This window comes from Squalius cephalus (genome assembly GCF_949319135.1).
Source record: "Squalius cephalus genome assembly, chromosome: 23".
Lineage (NCBI taxonomy): Eukaryota > Metazoa > Chordata > Actinopteri > Cypriniformes > Leuciscidae > Squalius > Squalius cephalus.
Window position 1 is genome coordinate 16,575,229 of NC_137144.1, and position 18,439 is coordinate 16,593,667.

The 18,439-nt window shown below is 36.3% G+C and overlaps 1 protein-coding gene across 1 annotated transcript in view; it reads right to left on the reverse strand.

The window, feature by feature from the left end:
* Positions 1-288: 288 nt before the first annotated feature.
* celsr1b (cadherin EGF LAG seven-pass G-type receptor 1b) overlaps positions 289-18,439 on the reverse strand; it is a 44,277-nt gene continuing 26,126 nt past the window's right edge. The window contains exons 7-35 of the mRNA XM_079859898.1: positions 17,171-17,334; positions 16,743-16,868; positions 15,601-15,767; positions 15,291-15,476; positions 14,269-14,382; positions 14,004-14,178; positions 13,620-13,761; positions 12,176-12,296; positions 10,829-11,012; positions 10,047-10,148; positions 9,468-9,562; positions 9,152-9,361; positions 8,371-8,554; positions 8,149-8,289; positions 7,852-8,062; positions 6,843-7,010; positions 6,603-6,729; positions 6,311-6,511; positions 6,042-6,216; positions 5,113-5,225; positions 4,929-5,005; positions 4,697-4,823; positions 4,009-4,134; positions 3,753-3,889; positions 2,872-2,966; positions 2,489-2,632; positions 2,095-2,307; positions 1,542-1,812; positions 289-1,458 (exon numbers count right to left, since the gene is read on the reverse strand). Of these exons, the coding sequence (XP_079716024.1) occupies positions 1,434-1,458; positions 1,542-1,812; positions 2,095-2,307; positions 2,489-2,632; positions 2,872-2,966; positions 3,753-3,889; positions 4,009-4,134; positions 4,697-4,823; positions 4,929-5,005; positions 5,113-5,225; positions 6,042-6,216; positions 6,311-6,511; positions 6,603-6,729; positions 6,843-7,010; positions 7,852-8,062; positions 8,149-8,289; positions 8,371-8,554; positions 9,152-9,361; positions 9,468-9,562; positions 10,047-10,148; positions 10,829-11,012; positions 12,176-12,296; positions 13,620-13,761; positions 14,004-14,178; positions 14,269-14,382; positions 15,291-15,476; positions 15,601-15,767; positions 16,743-16,868; positions 17,171-17,334 (4,321 nt within the window). The 3' untranslated portion in view covers positions 289-1,433. The remainder of the gene's footprint in view (positions 1,459-1,541; positions 1,813-2,094; positions 2,308-2,488; positions 2,633-2,871; positions 2,967-3,752; positions 3,890-4,008; positions 4,135-4,696; positions 4,824-4,928; positions 5,006-5,112; positions 5,226-6,041; positions 6,217-6,310; positions 6,512-6,602; positions 6,730-6,842; positions 7,011-7,851; positions 8,063-8,148; positions 8,290-8,370; positions 8,555-9,151; positions 9,362-9,467; positions 9,563-10,046; positions 10,149-10,828; positions 11,013-12,175; positions 12,297-13,619; positions 13,762-14,003; positions 14,179-14,268; positions 14,383-15,290; positions 15,477-15,600; positions 15,768-16,742; positions 16,869-17,170; positions 17,335-18,439) is intronic.

The window sequence follows — 18,439 nt, forward strand, 5'->3', positions numbered from 1 at the left end:
TTTGCTGCTCAAGAAACATTTTTTTTCTAAAAAATTACTATCAGTTTTGAAAACAGTTGTGCTGCTTAATATTTTTGTGAAAACCACGATACATTTTTTAGGATTCTTTGATAAATAGAACGTTCAAATGAACAATTTATTTTAAATAGAAATCTTTTGTAACATCATAAATGTCTTTACTGTCACTTTTGATCAATTTAATGCATCTTTGCTGAATAAAAGTAATAATTTCTTTAAAAAAAAAATGTCATAATAGCAGAAATAAAAGAGTTTTACTTACATTTTTTTAATTCATTTATTTACAATATTAAAATGTATTATCAGTGCGAATAGTACAAATATAAATACCTTATTTTACATGCTGGAATCTAATGTCTACGAGCTTTGACAAGTAATGGAGGTATTTCATGGATACACATTTAATGTGATGATAATGTTTGTTCAGTTAAGGACAACCGATCAATAAATGCTTCTAAACTATTACAGATTACATAGTTACTGACCTGACATCACTTTCACATAGATTGAAATTTAACATGAGTAATAAAAAATAAAAAATAATAATAGTCCCTGAATTTCTCCATCTATATATTATTTACATAAGAGGTTTGGCAGAGATTATAGATGACAGGCACTTTAGGAATCCTTTGATTCTCTGTTGGTAATTTAGATGCAGAGCAAACATAATAAAATACTGTTTTTCTATGTACAGCACTGGCAGAGACATTAAGACATGCTGAACATAAGCTGTAAAATACTGTCAGAGGTAATCAGTGTAAAAACACAACTGCCCATTGAACCCAATACAGAGATCCAATGACAGACAATGTGTATGATGGACATTTTCATACTAATAATTCATAAGAAACTGGGGGGGAAAAGAAAACCTCAACAAATTTACAAATTAAGCTACAACTGCTAGTTCTTAAAAATGCACAATATATATATAAAAAACAATATAAACATTCAAAACAGTGCTGTAAAAATACCACAGTAAACAAGTCAAACATAAATATCCAGTATTGGCATCGCAATGAAACCCTATTGTACAATTTTACAAACAACCCTATTACACATCTAAAATACAAAATGTAACTATAAACATTACTTACACACCATAAGTCATCTGTTTATGACTGATGAATTCTGGAATAAACTGTACAAATGCTTATTAATATCAAAGTCTTTATTTTAGTAGCTCCAGATCAACTTTATCCATTTCGACGAAAACCTTCTGTCCCCATCCAGCAGAACTTGGGCAACGTAGTGCTTTGGAATGCTGGGATACAAAGTGCCCAGACTCCATTTGTATTAATCGAACCTTTAGAAAATACTAAAAACAACTTCAGAGCATGTCCATGTTGTGCTTTAATACTAGTAGGGAGATTCTTCAAAACCCTTCCAGTTCATTCAACGTCCTTCACAGTGAAGACTCAGATTGAAGTTTCATTGCTGCCACTAACAAGAGAAACACAGAGTGGTGTTACATTCAGAACGTGACCAAATAAATTCGAATGATCAGCATTTGACATCCAACTCACTCGGAATGGAAGTCTTGGTCCGCCAGGGAGACGTGGCTGGTGCCGAGCTCCACAGCGATCCCGTTCAGCGCAGGCTGGCGAGGTAATGGAGGTGGCTTGATGACGATGCTGTTGGCCTCGGTTCCTGAGCGAACGCCCTCGTTTGACCCCACCGATGGAGTCTTACGGGGGATCTGGGGTGGGTTGTAGTCGCTGAGCTTCTCCCTCAAGCGGTTCTTCATGTTCTTGTCCGTCAGTGGGGGTGGATATGTGATCTTGTTCTTTAAAATGCCTAATAAAAGTGAAGCAATAATATAATATAATATAATATAATATAATATAATATAATATAATATAATATAATATAATATAATATAATATAATATAATATAATATACGTTGCCTATTATCTATTATTTTAATATTATAAAATATATAAAATACAATCTTCTGTAAGCATGAAGAAAATTGATTGTTTTTTTACATTTAAAGTACTAAAATGGTTTCATTCTCTTATTTTAAATGAAAAATATAAATAAATATAAAATATATGTATACATGTGTTGTCGCTCACCTCTTCTGGGTAGCTGGTTGCTGTTTGGCTGACTGGGTGGACTCTCACTTTGAGACACATCTCCATTTTGGTTTAGTTTATTCCCTTGATGAAGTTCCACATTCACTTTAGTTTCCACCCGCAGTTTCTCAGTACCCCTCGTATCCTCACTTTCACTGGCTGTGGGCGGCTCCACGGGCCAATACTGCTTCCCATGACCAGACACAGCATCAACTGCAGAACAACATGGGTACAGTTATCTAACATCCAAATTTAAAAATGAATTTGAGATATTTTATGTCAGGAATGAATATCTTCTGGTGACTGACAACTATATATCTAAATCTTTTTAGTGTTTGCTTGAATAAACCATGTAAAAGAGCAGGTCAGAGGTCAGAGAAGAGGTCGCAGGCACCTTTAGGAGTGCTGTGGATGGGCGTTCTCTCGTTATTCCATTTGGTCTTGGAGTGCCTGGCCTCATCCTCGCTGTCCGAGGAGTGGGAGGAAGCGTAGGAGCTGCTGTGTTCATCCAATGAGAGCTCACTGTCCGAATCTGAGTCTGTATAGAAACAACACAAGAATTAGCCTCTGATCACAGAAGTGCACTAGTTTACCCATAATTCATTGTTTGTTTGTTTTTTGCTGATGCTCTCCTAGTGACTACTAACTAACAGAAGAGCTTTTAGCATATGGCTGCTTATTAAAGTTCTTGAATTTTCCTATGGAACAAAAGGTATGACACCAGTGGACCCTTCAATGGTCTGTGTATGTTGTGTTTTAAAGTGTATCTTCCCTCACCTTCTGCCTTTTTACTCTTATGGAAAAAGTGTGACAAGTCTCCTTCATCATGTCCCACTTTTCCACCATTAGACGATATGCTGTGTTTCTTCTCCCTGTGTGAAAACAACATTAAAACTATGTATTAAATATTTAGAGTTTGTTGCAGAGTCACACTAAAGTTATTTAATGACAGTAAGTTGATAAGTGAAATCTTCACAAATGCAGCAGCTGCAAATATAGCAATATGACAAATATGACAACCAGAATTTTTTCATCACTAGCTAATAAAATGTTCTCTGAAAATGTCATATGCTTTACCAGTACATTTTGTAGTAAGTAGAATGTGCGTTTGAGAGATGAATCAATACACATTAGATCCAATATGTGATCCATGTAACACATGACCCTGTGCTGTGAATTAGGACACCATTTACAATACTGAAGGGCTCTGTCAGTGGTTATGGTAAACAAAAATCTGAGTCATAAATATGGCTAAAGTGGCCCCATTGATAGTCATAATGTACTTAGTTTTATCTAAAGATATTCAGTGGAGTGACCTAAAAACCGAATGCTACTTTGAGACGTTTACGCACAATATAACAGGTAATAATTGGTGCAAATATGTTAGTGAAACAGCTGCCAGCACAGCTGCAGGCAAATACGTCAATGATTTCATATGAGTTAATTCCCAATATATTTAGGGCATGTTGCAGAAAACCGATTCATATATCAAAGAAACACTATGGTCTGCAGAAGTTCAAAGGATACATGATTCATGTTTTAAGAGGTTAAGGAGGAGGTGTGGAGTTCTTTCACATAAGAATTTTTAAAATGAAACAACAAATGAAACCATATTGTGAAGCGTTAACCCATATCATGATTCACTTGTGGTGTATTACCTGAGTGTGGACGCGAGGTAGCTGCTGCTGTGACTCTTGCCTGATCTAACAGAGTTCTCTAGAGATACAGAGGACTCTCCGATGGTGGTCCGGTATAGACCTCCATCCTCCAAGTAGACGTCACCATTCAGAGAACGCTGGAACGACAGAAGAACAGATTCACTGTAAACGTTTCATCGCTAAATAAATTGTGCCTGTATGTGAACTGTTACTTTTTTAATTAACTTTTTTTTTTTTTTGTATGTGTCAAACTGACTGTGAGTAAAGTAGCCCGTGTTGTACTGGGATCTTCAGCTGGCAGTTTCTTCCCTGTAAAGACACTTTTCAGGTTCCTCCTCACGTCTTTATTGAGAATACAGTGGAAAAAGAAGATGCAAATGCCCTGGAAAGAAAAATCCATTACTGAATAATTACTTAGACACACATTTGTTGTAAAACACAAGCAAACCTGTTGGTTTAAGAGAGCAATCCAATTCCATATGGTTTGTATAAACCATATTTTATTAGGTAATTCCCATTAATTATTTTCCATTGTATTGTATTGTATTGTATTTAAATTTTAATATTTTTATTATTATTTTTACATATTTCTTTTTATTTCTATATTGTTTGTTTTATTAGCAACAATATTAATATTCAGTATCATATCATAATTATTATTAAAATAATTTAATTATACATTGACAGTTATGTCATTAATGCAAAGTTGAATCTAACTTGACTTTATTTAATATTTAACTGGACTTGATTGTATTCTATTTTACATTTCTATATTTTTATTATAATTTTTATCTCATCTTTTTATTTTATTTTACCTTACATTTTCCATATATATATATATATATATATATATATATTCTAAAAACTGAGACATTCTAAGAACTTTGACAAGAAGTCCCACTGTTCTGACAAACAGTGTACATAATTCACATGACCATATGTACCTGTAGGCAGCTGAGGAAGGCAAAAAGGTAGTGGAAGGAAAGCACATCACTGTTGACTGCCATTAGACCCAGCAACCAGGTGGCGCTGATGAGCAACAGGAGGAGGAAAGCCACTCGAAGAGCAGAGCTGCACAAGAGCAAAGAAGAATGTTGAAAATGATTGGCTTTTACCTGCTTCAGGCCTTCTGTATTTCAGTATTGTTCAGTTTGACCAAACTCTCACTGAACTTACATCGCTCCTGACTTTTCTGTGCGCTGGCGCCGTCCAAATGAGGCTTTAGCTGCCAGCACAATTAGGATTATATTTATCTGTTAAAAAAAAATAGTTTTTCATTATTTAGTCAAAACCAAACACTTCAGTTGGGAAAAGAAAATGAATGGAAAATGTACACTGTGCTAAATGAGATTAAACTGACCAGCACTAATATGGAGATTGGTCCAGTGATACTCCAGATAAGAGTGTCGTTGACAGAGAGCCAGCAGAAGTCAGGGTTTCCATAACCCTGAGGATCCAAACCCACAGCCAGACCTGACAAGAGACAAATAATCAGCAACAGTATACAATCAAGATGCAAATTACAGGGGGTTTAAGGGGTCTGACCCCTCTACTTTAAGGTGCAGTAAGTGATTTATGAGAAACACTGTTGATATTTGAAATCAACCCAAACAAACACACCCCTCTCTTCATTGCTCCGCCCCCCAAAATGCACAAACACACAATGCAAGAGTGGACACCTCTTTATAATAGCTGAAGCAAAGCAAAATAATGCTTCGCGAAAAATAAAGCGAAGATTAAGAATGAACGACAAGGAAGAACAAAAAATGAACATACAGTACACAAGAGTCTATACAAGCAAGAGTTTGTTTGTTAGTCGAAAGCAGCACACCAACTCCAGACAAACAATGACACTCAAAACTGTCCTGTCGGAGCAAAAACAATGCAACCTTGTGTCCGTTTTTAGGCCTTCTCATTTAGGTCACTCCAGTGCTGGAAAGCTGTTCTGATATTAACGCGGGTCCTAAAGCTCTCGCCTGATCATAAAAACCCTTCTTTTTTCAGTGATATTCCTCTGGCCTTATCTTGTTTGCAATGTCTCTCGGCCATCTCTCTTTCTACAGTCTTTCTTCAAATCTCCCTGTTGCTCATTCTCTCTCATGAGTGGACACGCCCCCTGCTGCTGATTGGCTACAAGTGTGTTGTGGCGCTCGGTTTGATCCACTTTTAACAGTGTTTCTCAGAAATTTCTTACTGCACCTTTAACACACAAACCGTCTAAAAGAACTTCAAAACAAAATGTTGGGGGTCCTATACTAAACATTTTTTATGAGCAACTGAGTCTCATACCAGTGATAACAGCAGGAATCCCCCAACCGATGGCGTAGTAGAAGCGCATGTGGCCCTGGTTAATGTTACGCATCTCAGTCAGCATGCGATAGATGTGCAGCCCCTCCACAAACATCCAGGCAAATGCGCACATGTACGAATAATGTAGCAGAATGGCCACAACAGTACATACAAACTACACATCAGACAAAAAAAACAGGTTAAGTATCTCACAGAAACGTCAAAATGAAAATAAAATTATGCTATTGCTATTACGAAAATCTGCACACCGGACTGTCGGTCTGATTGATGCCAGTGAGGAAGATGAGCTCAGAGAGGAAGATGGCGGCCACTAGGTTCTTGTGGATGCTGTGTAGGTTGGAGCGCAGCTTGCGAAGAATGGCCAGCAGGAGGAAGGTGATGAGGAGGGCCACCAGAGAGGCGGACACTGTGGTGTAGGTCACCACTTTTAGAGGAAGAACATCACCATGCTAAGGACGAGATACCAGCGTTGAAAAACTAGTTAGCTAGCTGTATATTAGCAAAATTCCATATAAACCAAAATAGCTGGTTGTGTCCTACCTCTCGTTTGGAGATGTCCATGAGGACAGCAAAACTGGTCATGTGGTTGCACTGGCAGCTGATGTGAGTCGAGTTCCTGAAGACCAGCTCACAGCCTTTAGAAGACCAGGCGCCTCCACCAGAAACCCTATCGAATAAGAAGACACACACACAAAAAAATGTATGATGTTTTCTGCAATCACAGCATAAGTAGAGCTTTCCTAATATATTGTATTCAAATATTAATCATTAAGTACTCACGGGATGGAGTGGTTCCAATAGACACACACAGGTTTGGTCCTCTCGTGGGACTCCAGGAGCCTGAAGTTCAGGGTGATGGGTCTTTGGAGGGGTGTGGGGAGGGCTTCTCCGTCCCTGTGGACCACCACACTCACTACAGGTGTGTTGATGACAGGACGAGTGGGCAGTCTGGGGATGTGTAGAGCACCAGATATATTTACAACAACAAAATTATATCAAATGATTTTTTTTCTTGATATTGTCATCAAGGCTACACAATCTATTGGTTCCATATTGGTTATCGGCCGATATTAGAAAATGTTTTATTTATCCGTGTTGGCTGATATTTAGAATTTATTGAAGCCCATTTCCAGGCAGCACATAAGAAGTAAAAAAAAAACATCCGTTTGTAAATTATATATATATATATATATATGTATATAATCTCAATTTCGACTTCATACTTATGACTTTTTATATCATAATTATGATCTTTTATATCATAATTATGACTTGTCATACTTAGGATTTCTTATCTCATCATTTTGTCTATCTGTCATAATTCTGACTTGTCATCCTTTTTATATTTAAATTGTGACTATTTATGGCATAATCAATGTAGGGTTTTTTTTCTATGTGGCAGAAACGGGCTTCCGTACATATTTGATGTTTCATTGTTTTGTGCTCATTTCCTCTATTTTTACATTCAGATTAAACTGACCATCATTTTACACTCACTTAAATGTCATCTTTAAAACACTAATAATTTAATAACACTGCTGAATGTAATCTTGAATAAAAATTAATATCCATTTTACATACTGTACATTATAATGTTGTCTAAATTCACAAGTCACATTTATAATGTTTAATTTTCTATTGTTTAAATGTTTAACTGGCTATTTATCAGGATGAAAACAATTATCAGCTGACACACCAATGGGAATTTGAATATGATATATGATAGCATTGCATATCCTGGTCAAGGAAATCTGTTGTTTGTATGTAAAATCCCAGGCTGAAGGCCTACCTTAGACTGCGGCGGTCCGGATCGTAACTCTCGGGAAGGAGACGTCCCAGAGACCTGTAGATCATCACCATTACAACAGCGGGTGGATCAGGTTGTTCTGCATGGCGTCTTTTTTTAATGGACGGCGTTAGATAAACAATATTTGATCCATCCATGCTGATGAAAGACTCATTTGATGCAATCTGGGCTGGAGGCTCTGTGGTAACAGCATCTATAGGGTAATACGACATAAGAAAGTTTAGTTTAATTTCTATGTCTACAACTTATAATATAAAGAAATAAGTTCGAGGTGAGAACCTTTGCTCTTTTTCGGCATTGAAAGCAAGTTTGGGAAGAGGACAGATGACTCCAGCTCTTTTGCGAACACCTCCGTAACCTCCTGAAATCGAGGAATCTTGTCTTGGTTTGCAGTGGAGTCCAGAAAATCTAATGCAACAACTTGAATGTGAAGAAAAATGGTAAATATTTTTACACTAAACACTCAAAATTAAGCTACAGGACTGAGAACGCAATACTAACTCATGTTGTCAGTGACGATGGTGAAGGGTCTCAGGTAGGTCTTCCTCACGTTCTGTACCAGAGTGTTGGCGTACTCCTCAAAGTGGTGCAGCAGTTGTGCCGTCCCACCATCAGAGCGCTGTATCTTCTCCCAGTGCTCCTTGTTGACTGGGTCAAGAATGGCACTTCCAGCTTTAATGATGTTCTACCACAACAAACAAGAGTAACGTTTATTAATACTGTATAATAACCACCCATCATTTTTTAATGTCAATTAATTACTAAAATAAATAAGGTACAAAAATACATTTATAAAATACATTTATTAAAATATATTAAAATAAATGAATCAAAATGAGTTAATTTAAAGACAGATCTGAAGATCTGAATGTGTCTGTGAATAAAACTAGATATTTTGCACACATGCATTTCAAATATGGTTTTAAAAGCTGTCTAACTGGTCATTAGTTGGTCCAAGATGGTTTAGATGGTTGATCAGACTGGTGAGGTCAACCAGGTAGACCTTCTTGATTAAAACATTTTGAGAGAGTAGGTCACTTTTGACCAGCAACAAAAAACCATCCAAAAACCATCTTAACCAACTTAAGCCTTGAAGATCTGGTTCCAGTAAAGTTGTCTTTAAAAAATGAGTTAAAACTAAAAAATTGAAATATTAAATACAATTTTTACTGTTCCTATCATACTCTGAGGTGCAGAACCCATTAGACTGAGCTTGAATGTGAAGATACTGAAAGATACTGTGGGATTGTGGAAGTGTGTGAAGGCTTCGAGGAGGCTTTACCCTGTTGAAATCGGTATCATGAGTAGCTGTGAGCTCAAAGCCCTGCTGCAGACTCTCATGCTCTAACACACTGGCCAGCAGATGGTAGGCAGTCCTCACGTCATTTCCAAAGAGATGATCCGTGTGGTCTGTGGAGGCATACAGCGCCCCCGCAAGGCTTCTTGATCTTTCTCCGTCCATTCGAGAAGAATTAGCATGAAGATCCTCACTCTGAGTCACAAATGTAGTCACACTGGTCACTTCTAGGATTGTGGTAGCTGGCGTAGAATGTTTAATAAAATTCCATGTTGAATCAACCAACAAAAGAGTCACAAACCTCCTTCTTTAGCTTTGAGAAGCTGAGGGAAGTGCAGTTGAAGAGCTCAGGTGGAAGCCAACCTTTATCATCGCTGCAATGACGGATAGCTGTGCCTGTCAAAAGACATATCAAATATGTATATATCGATAAATCATTCAACAAAAAAATAAATAAAATGATGAAAATTCCGACATATACTACAAGTCAAAGGTTTGCACACATCTCCTTTGTTATTGTAAGTACTATTTTCTACTTTTTTATTTATAGTAAAATCATTAAAATTAATAAACACAAATGGAAATATGGGATTTATGTAGTGACCAAAAATATCTATTTATTTATTAATTATTAATTGTTTATAAAACATAATTAAAAAAATTTAACTATATTTTTATATAAAATATATAATGTATTTTTAAACAAATATTTTAGTTTTGTAATTAAATTAATTTGTATAATATATATAATTGTGTCTATATTTTTTATTTAATATAGTTATCTACAAAAATGTTAAATGTTTCAAATTCAGTGAAGTGTGTCCAAACTTTTGGTTGTTTATGTAAATTCTTGATTTAGTTAAGGACCGTATAGACTCACCGCTGGATCCTTTGGGGCAGTTTGTGGCTGCAGGGCCACCAAACGTGGTCCGGGGCCACCAGATACCGCCTTCAAACGCTTTGGGACAACCGTCATAAACCACTAGATAACAAAAAAATGGAGTGAGAATGAGAGAGAAAGGACAGTATGGCAAAACAGATGTCATTTAGTGTCACTAACACTTGTTGCTTTGTCTTAATGACCTTATTAAAATGCCTTTTAAAGGAATAGTTCACCCAAAAAATGTAATTCTGTCATCATTTACTCATCTTCAAGTTGTTCTAAACCTGTATGAATTTCTGTCTTCTGCTGAACACAAAAGAAGATATTTTGAGGAATATGGGTAACCAAAAAGTTAATTGGCCCCATTGACTTCCATTGTAGGATAAAAATACTACGGAAGTCAACATCAACTCTTTGGTTACTGACATTGTTCAAAATATCTTCTTTTGTGTTTAACAAAGAGGGTGAGTAAATGATGACAGAATTTTCAGTTTTGGGTGAACTATCCCTTTAAGGAGCAACACATTCCTATTATTTCTTCTTCAATTAACCCCACAGTCAGTACAGGTACTTCATGCTGACTTGTAAGCATTCTGCTTATGATTACAGTGTATTACACTTACATTTCATCATACTGTGCATGCATATGTAAGCTAAAATTGTAAACAGCTTTCATTTTTTTGTCCTTATTTATTCAATTATCAAGAATTTTGTGACCAGTTTTGAAATGAGCTCAACAACAGTAAACTGCTATCCTGTCCAGTTGACAGCACACATACCCACGCATCCCCCGACTGTCACCTCTGCGAAGGGGTTGTCACAACGGTTGCACTGACGGCCCACCACGCCCATCTTACAGGCGCACTGGCCCGTTACAGGGTCACATGTCCGCGAATGCGCTCCAAGGTGAAAACAATCGCAAGGGTAGCAAGTGTCCCCACCAAGAGGCCGAAAGTAATTGTCCTGAAAAATTGAGGAGGAGAAAATAATGGCATCTTGTGAGCATGGACCTGAGATCAAAATATAATAATGTACACTAAGATACTTATTTTTTGAAAGAAGTGAATACTTTTATTCAACAGGAATTCATTCAATTGATCAAAAGTGACAGATTTGTATTTCAAATAAATGCTGTTCTTTTGAACTCTGTATTGATAAAAAAAAAAAAAAAAAAAAAAAAAATTAAGCTGTTTTCAACAATGATAATTTTTTTCTTGAGCAGCAAATCATCATATTAGAATGATTTCTGAAGGATCATGTGACTTAAGACTAGAGTAAGGATGCTAAAAATTCAGCTGTCATCGCAGGAATAAATTAAAGTATAATAAAATTGAAAACAGTTCTTTTATTTTGTGATAATATTTCACAGTATTACTGTTTTTACTGTATTTTTTTTTAAATAAATGGAGCCTTGGTAAGCCTTTTCTTTTAAAAGCTTCTTACCGGTTCCAAATTTTGTACAGTAGTGTGCTTAAAGAGTTGAAAAAATGAAAATTATCCCATAAGTTACTGCCATCCTAGGTAAATTATGTCCTTCTTTCAGCTAAACACAATCAGAGTTATATTAAATCATATCCTGGCTCTTCCAAGCTTTGTAATGGGAGTGAATGGTACCTTAGATTTTGAAACCCAAAAAAGTGCATTCATCCATCATAAAAGTAATCCATACGATTATAAGCCAGCGATTATAGTTTATAAAGTTATACATATGGACATTTTTCTCACAAAAACACATCGCTTTGCATCAGAATGCATTTATTAACCCCCTGGAGCCATATAGATTGATAGATACTTTTATGATGGATGGATGCACTTTTTTGAGCTTCAAAATCTCAAGGTACCATTCACTCCCATTATAAAGCTTGGAAGAGCCAGGATATTTTTTAATATAACTCAGATTGTGTTCGGCTGAAAGAAGAAAGTCATATACACCTAGGATGGCTTGAGGGCGAGGCGAGTAAGTTATGTGATAATTTTCATTTTTGGGTGAACTAACGCTTTAATACAATAAAAGCCACACGGTCCACTTTATATTTATATTGTTGTACAACTAGAAGTCAGTGGTTTCCCGTCAGTTTCTGCGCATTCTATTGAGAGTCTGGAGCATGCGATCACTTGCAGCTTACCTTGCAGCTACACTCTCCTGTGGTTTTATTACAGTCCCTTTTGAAGCCTTTGCTGACATCGCAGTTACAGGGCCCACAGGTCGGGTATCCCCACCAGCCGTGAGCACAAGGTTGATCCCCTCTGTGTGTGTGCGCACACGACAAAAAGAGTGAAAAGGGGGACAGAGAAAAATTAAATCATGCAATAGTGCACTTTAAACTACAAACTTCACAGAATGAGACTCAAAACAGCTTATATTGGGGACTGAGACTGATTGGATTTGCTTTGAAATTGGAAATAAAATTCAGCTGTAAAATCAAAGCGGTGGATTCTGACTGCGAGGCTTGCTTGTGTGAAAGCAATACATCATTCTAAGCCCGCTTCCTTTGTGATCATTGAAAAGAGAATCTTCTCATGGTTAAAGGAACAGAAACAAAATCATTTCAAACATATTTAATCCTATAATTTAAGTCTTTCTCCTCTCATGGAAATTCTTTTATTTGTTATTATCTAATTTTTTGGAGTTTACAGATTACGAACATTTAAAAGAAAATTCACTTTTTCAAAACTCAAGTGATTCTGCTAAAGAACAGTTTATCTTTAGTGGATGAAAGACTCGCCAATTACTGGATCATTCCAGCAGTCGGAGCTTTACTTTATTTTGTTGCATTATAAATGAAAGCGATACAGTGTGGGTGTCAAGGACATGTGGAAATATCAGAATTAAAGGAAAGACCAGATTTAAAGGATCATCGTAACAATACCATCACAAATACTGCCAGCATCTGTGATCACAGCTTTCGCCACTTACAAAACCTTGGCAGTTCATGAAACAGACCATCAGACAATAAAGCTGTTGTCAGTAAGCGTGTTTAAGCATGCACCGAGCTTTAACTAAAAGTCCACCAATTTTCTTAATCCTAACCAAATCTAAACATAAAGGGACAGTTCACCCAAAATTAATGTTCTGCAATTATTTCCAAAACTGTATGACATTCTTTCTTCTACAGAACACAAATAAAGATATTTTAAACAATGTCCCAGTGTTTTTTTCTCTTTGTGGCCATGCAATGAAAGTCAATGGGGTGTCCAATGTTGTTTTACCACATTGACTTATATTATATGAACAGAAACAGTTGAAACGGTCTTCAAAATATCTTTTATATTCCACGTTCCACAGAAGAAAGAAAGTCATACAGGTTTGGAATGATATGAGGGTGAACTATATCTTCAAATACTAACATGACCCCTATTTTATCATCAATCAGACAAAAATGGTACGTCTGATCAAGTACTAACCCTCTGTTCAATAACATGCATAATCTGAGGTAACATTCATGTCCGACAAAAAAATTACATGCAAAAATTTTGGGTTAGGGATTTGTTTTGAGCCCTAACCTTAGTAAAAGCAATGAATGAATGAATGAATGAATGAATGAACCAAAGAGAAGGAGAGACACTCACTTGCGCTCACAGTATTGGCCATAGAAATTGTGTCCACACTCGCAGCTGTAGCCATGTTTGGAGCTGGGTTTTCGAACACAGGAGGAAGTGTGTTCGCAAGGGTTCAAGAGACATGCATCCACACAGTCTCTGCCAAAGTAACCTGGGGGAAAGGAAAAGAGAGAAAGAAAGACTGAGAAAGATTCATAAAACTAGACACTCAAATCTTTACTCATATACACAAAGCTCTAAAAGTCTAATTTAGGGATGTCTTATGTATGTCCTCCTTTTGCTTTAATGATAAACCACATTTAATTCCAATTTAAATGTGGTCTCAAGCTTTTGGACCCCACTACATTACTAATCTAAAATGTTTTAGTTCCTATGTAGAACTGTTGGTGTTACCTGGCTCACAGACACACGTGTGAGACGCCCAGTTGTCCCCACAGTGGCTGTGTGCTGGACACAGGTTGGATAGACAGGCATCAGGTACGTTACATCCGTCTTTAGCCCGGACTCGTGTCGCATGCCGTATGTTGATGTTGGCAGTGTTGGTGGACGTCTCACCCATTCGCAGACCCTATAAGATGACCACATGAAATAAGTAACCATGTGAATAAGACAATGCACACCTTTAAAGTAAGAAAATGTGCTTGTATGTGAGATCTACCTGCATGCAGCCAGTAAATCCTCCCTGCACAGTGCCGTCTTTCTTAAGCAGTCCCCCGATAAACAAGTTCCTCAGTTTAAGCCCGGGTAGCTCATTGCCGATCTCCACTGTCCTCTATATATATCAAAACAATATCAGAAATATCAGAACTCAAACCACATGCCTTTATTGGTGTTTCTTCAACTAGAGGCACTCACCTAGGGTGATTTCACACATTTATTTTGTGAAGGTCACATTCAAACTTTTTTATTCCATCATTTACTTTTGCAGCAAACGCATGGGAAATCTATCATAAAAATGTTAATTATTACACTGAAGGGGTGGATTCTTCAAATCTACTGCTGCTTCAACACTTTTCAAACAAATAATAATTATAAATAATAATAACATTTTATATAAATGTGTATGCAAACTAAGAGTTTTGTGTGCATCTTTCCCATGTATTATTTTGTGCATTATTTATAAAGTAATTTGTCAAATTATGTAAAAAAATGTGTGAAAATATGATATAATTGCATGCAATTAGAATACATAAAAGCCACAGTGTTTTTAGTGTCATTGAGATACTATTATATATTTATTTGTATTTTTAATTAGATTCTATTTTTGTATTTACCATTTTCATAATAATTTAAATTATAGTTAATAACTTATGTTTTGTTTTGTCATTTTTTATACTGTTTATATATATACAGTATAATAATTATTTTCAGTTTAAGCTATTTTAGTACATCATGTTAAACTAAATGTAAATTATAAATGTTGCTTTGGCAATTAGCTTAAAATAATTTTTTTTATATTAACTAATGATAACAAAGATTAACAAATACAGTAACAAATGTATTGCTCATGGTTAGTTCATGTTAGTTAATACATTATCTATTGTTAAGTGTTACCGGAAAGGTTTAATCGAAGTCCACACATCACCGCATTCCCATAGTTGAACATTATTTGTGTTTGAACCAGAACTTAGGTGGCCTACAAATAAATATACATAATAATATAGATAATAGATAATATACCTGAAACACGCCATAATCCAAAGACACAAGAGCCATATATTTGATGTCTTTGCCATCTTTTCCACTCTTGAGCTCGACAAGCACATGGTGCCATTCACCGTTGTCCACGCAAACCTGAGGAAAATCTAAGAGGGCCACACGTCTAACACCCAGAAACACCTGGAACCGAAGGTGTCTGTTGCTCACCTGGAAACACAAAGTAAGAATATGAGAAATCTATGACAAAAAAGGATGAGAGCACAGTCTGATTAATAAAGACATGTCTTGGGAAACAAGATTGAACATGGTGGATTACTGAAGCAATACTCACCATAAGATTAATCTTGGAAAACTCTCCAGCACTGGCTTGTAGCAGAACGCCTGTGCTTTTTCGGGTGCGAAACATAAGACCCATGTACCAGGGAATGGCAATGGTAATATCGGTCTCACTCCATGACACCAGTGCGTGGCCATCGAAATGCAGGGGGGCGGGCATAACTGTGGAAAGAAGACCATCAGACAACAATTTCAATCCAGACTAAACAAAGTTGTTTTATTAACTGAAATCTGTTAAATAAAACAAGCACACACTGAGGGAATCACTCTGATATTCCCTCCTGTCCCGACACACAAATAATAACTATCATTCACGGACAGAGGAATGTTTCCAGTCATCCAGGAGATTTCTTAATCAGGAATGTGAAACGTTCTTACACACCAGTTTCCTCAGGGCAAATATTTTACTTTCTCTAAGCGTGGTCTGAACTTATGGAAATAACAGTAATATATCTTAGACATAACCCTGGGAGTGTGACAGTAATATTAGTGATATTCATAGCTGGCCTTCTCTTCAGTTTTCCTCAATTGAGATTTGCCACCTACAGAGGAGAAGAAGGTTTTCAGAGCACCTGATCTCAGTGTGCTTTGAAAGAGTAGCCTGAATGTCTTTTGTAGACTCATAACATGGTGTGACCTCTCCATCCAATTGATAAGCAAAAATAAATAGAAAATGCGTGTTCAACCAGGTTTCCTTCCAAGAAATTAGGTCAAACTAAGCTCACTGAAAATGTTAAGCTATTTGCAACCCCATTCACTCTTTCAAATCTCCATTGCCCATTAAGGGGGACTCTTTGTGATTATGATGCACTTACTCAAATGGGTTTACAGTATAAAAAAACTTTAGACAGACAGACAGACAGACAGATAAACAGACAGATAGATAGATAGATAGATAGATAGATAGATAGATAGATAGATAGATAGATAGATAGATAGATAGATAGATAGATAGATAGATAGATAGATTCCTGTCTCAGGTATGAGTCACTGGATTTGTGTACACTTTGGTATGAGGCCAAGGGCAAATCCAGGCAAAAGATGGGAGGTGTGTCTATGTGTTGTGTCCATTAAGCAAAATCAAGTCAAAAGAAGAATGATGTATAGAAAAGAGTAGGAAAGAGAGGATTATCTTACCATGTTCACAATTCTTTCCTCCGTAGCCTAATGGGCAGTTACAGGTGTGGGTGTTCCATCTATTCACACATACGCCTCCATTCAGACAAACAGTCTGGCTACAGAAGTCATGTTTTGCTGCACAACCTGAATAGAAAGGGAAAGTGCACTTTAAATATTAAGGGTTGGAGTTTGACAGCTTAATGGAAAGCTAAGAAAGAAAAACATTCTTTGAAGAAACAGTGCTGTGAGAATTTTTTTTTTTAAAGAGGCCACATTTTGTCAGGGTTTTTCTTACTGTCATTTTTCTATAACGTCGTTATAAACTCAAAACGTTTCTAAAAGTTTGAGTTTGTTTTTTTATAGTACTTCGAACATGTATTATTTAAAAAAAAATCAGGGTAGATATGATTTGTAATGATATGAACACTTGTTATACAGTTTCTAACCTGCTGAGGTGCCATTGTTGGCAATGAAGCCGGCCATGTCTATGGGCTTGCTGTCGATAGTCAGGTTCCTAATGCAGCCAACGAAGTCTCGGTTCTGTATGGGGAAATCCTCAGGGAGGTTTGGAACGCCACCCAGGAGCAAAGGTCCGGTAAGATCCAGTGACCTGCACACAAACAGAAAGATTCTTGAAGCCACGGATACAAGAACCCAAGTTCCAAACATTCTCCATTATATGGAATAATACAGTTGCATTAAAAAAAAAAGAATAATAACAATTACAGGCATTAAACCAATCATTTGAAAATTAGATTGGAAATAAATCAATGTTTATGTGCGTTTAGACCCAAGATATCTAGACCTTGAGGCCCATTAGGCAAAAAATAGATGACAATGAGTTGAGTGGCTATTTTTATTGTACTTTTTTGTCCTTTTTTTTTTAAAAAAAGGGAGAAAACCCCCCCCATCCTTTCAACCCTCATTCATCACATTTCAAAGAAACCACACATACTGGTTTGGATAAAAATAAGGACAAGATGATGAAAGAATTCGCTTTTTTCGGGCAAACTATTCCTTCAGTATTGTTCACGCAATATATAATATATATATATATACAGTAGTGGCCAATAGTGATGTCTGGAGGGGATATTTGTTTTGAATGACCGTACAAGTTAAACCATCAAAATAGGAGGATTTATTTGGCGAAAATGGAAAACTATAGCATGCAAAAAACATGCATTGACTACAACATAATTAGTTATTCATATTTTGTTGGTTCTCTCTAATTTTGCATGTGTTCTCTGTATGATAGTCTGGCCAAAAATTATGTCCACAAAATTTGGCATTTTTCACTGCATTAACACAAATAAAACCATTGACTCCCAGCACAACTACGCAATATGTTTGGAAAATCTTTAACAAATTTTTCATAATATTTGAATAAAGGGTGAAGATGTTTCTACTATGCCGGCAAATTGGGTTAATGCCCTTCATAGCCTTTTTTCTTTTAAAACAGATATTTATCCAGTATTATATGCCAACATCTGGCAGCAATGATCATATCCATCATAGTCTATCATTCATAGAAAGGCTATCAGATTATGAAAATAATCTTGTATTTTCAAAGGAGGCTCTGCAAGAAAAAAAAGAAAGAACCATTAGAAATAAAATGCGCAGAGCTATTAAAAGGAGTGTGTTTTTAATTCAGAATAATATTTCGTTTTATTTGAGAGTTTTATTGTCACCAGATATGCTGCGGTTTTGTATTTCAG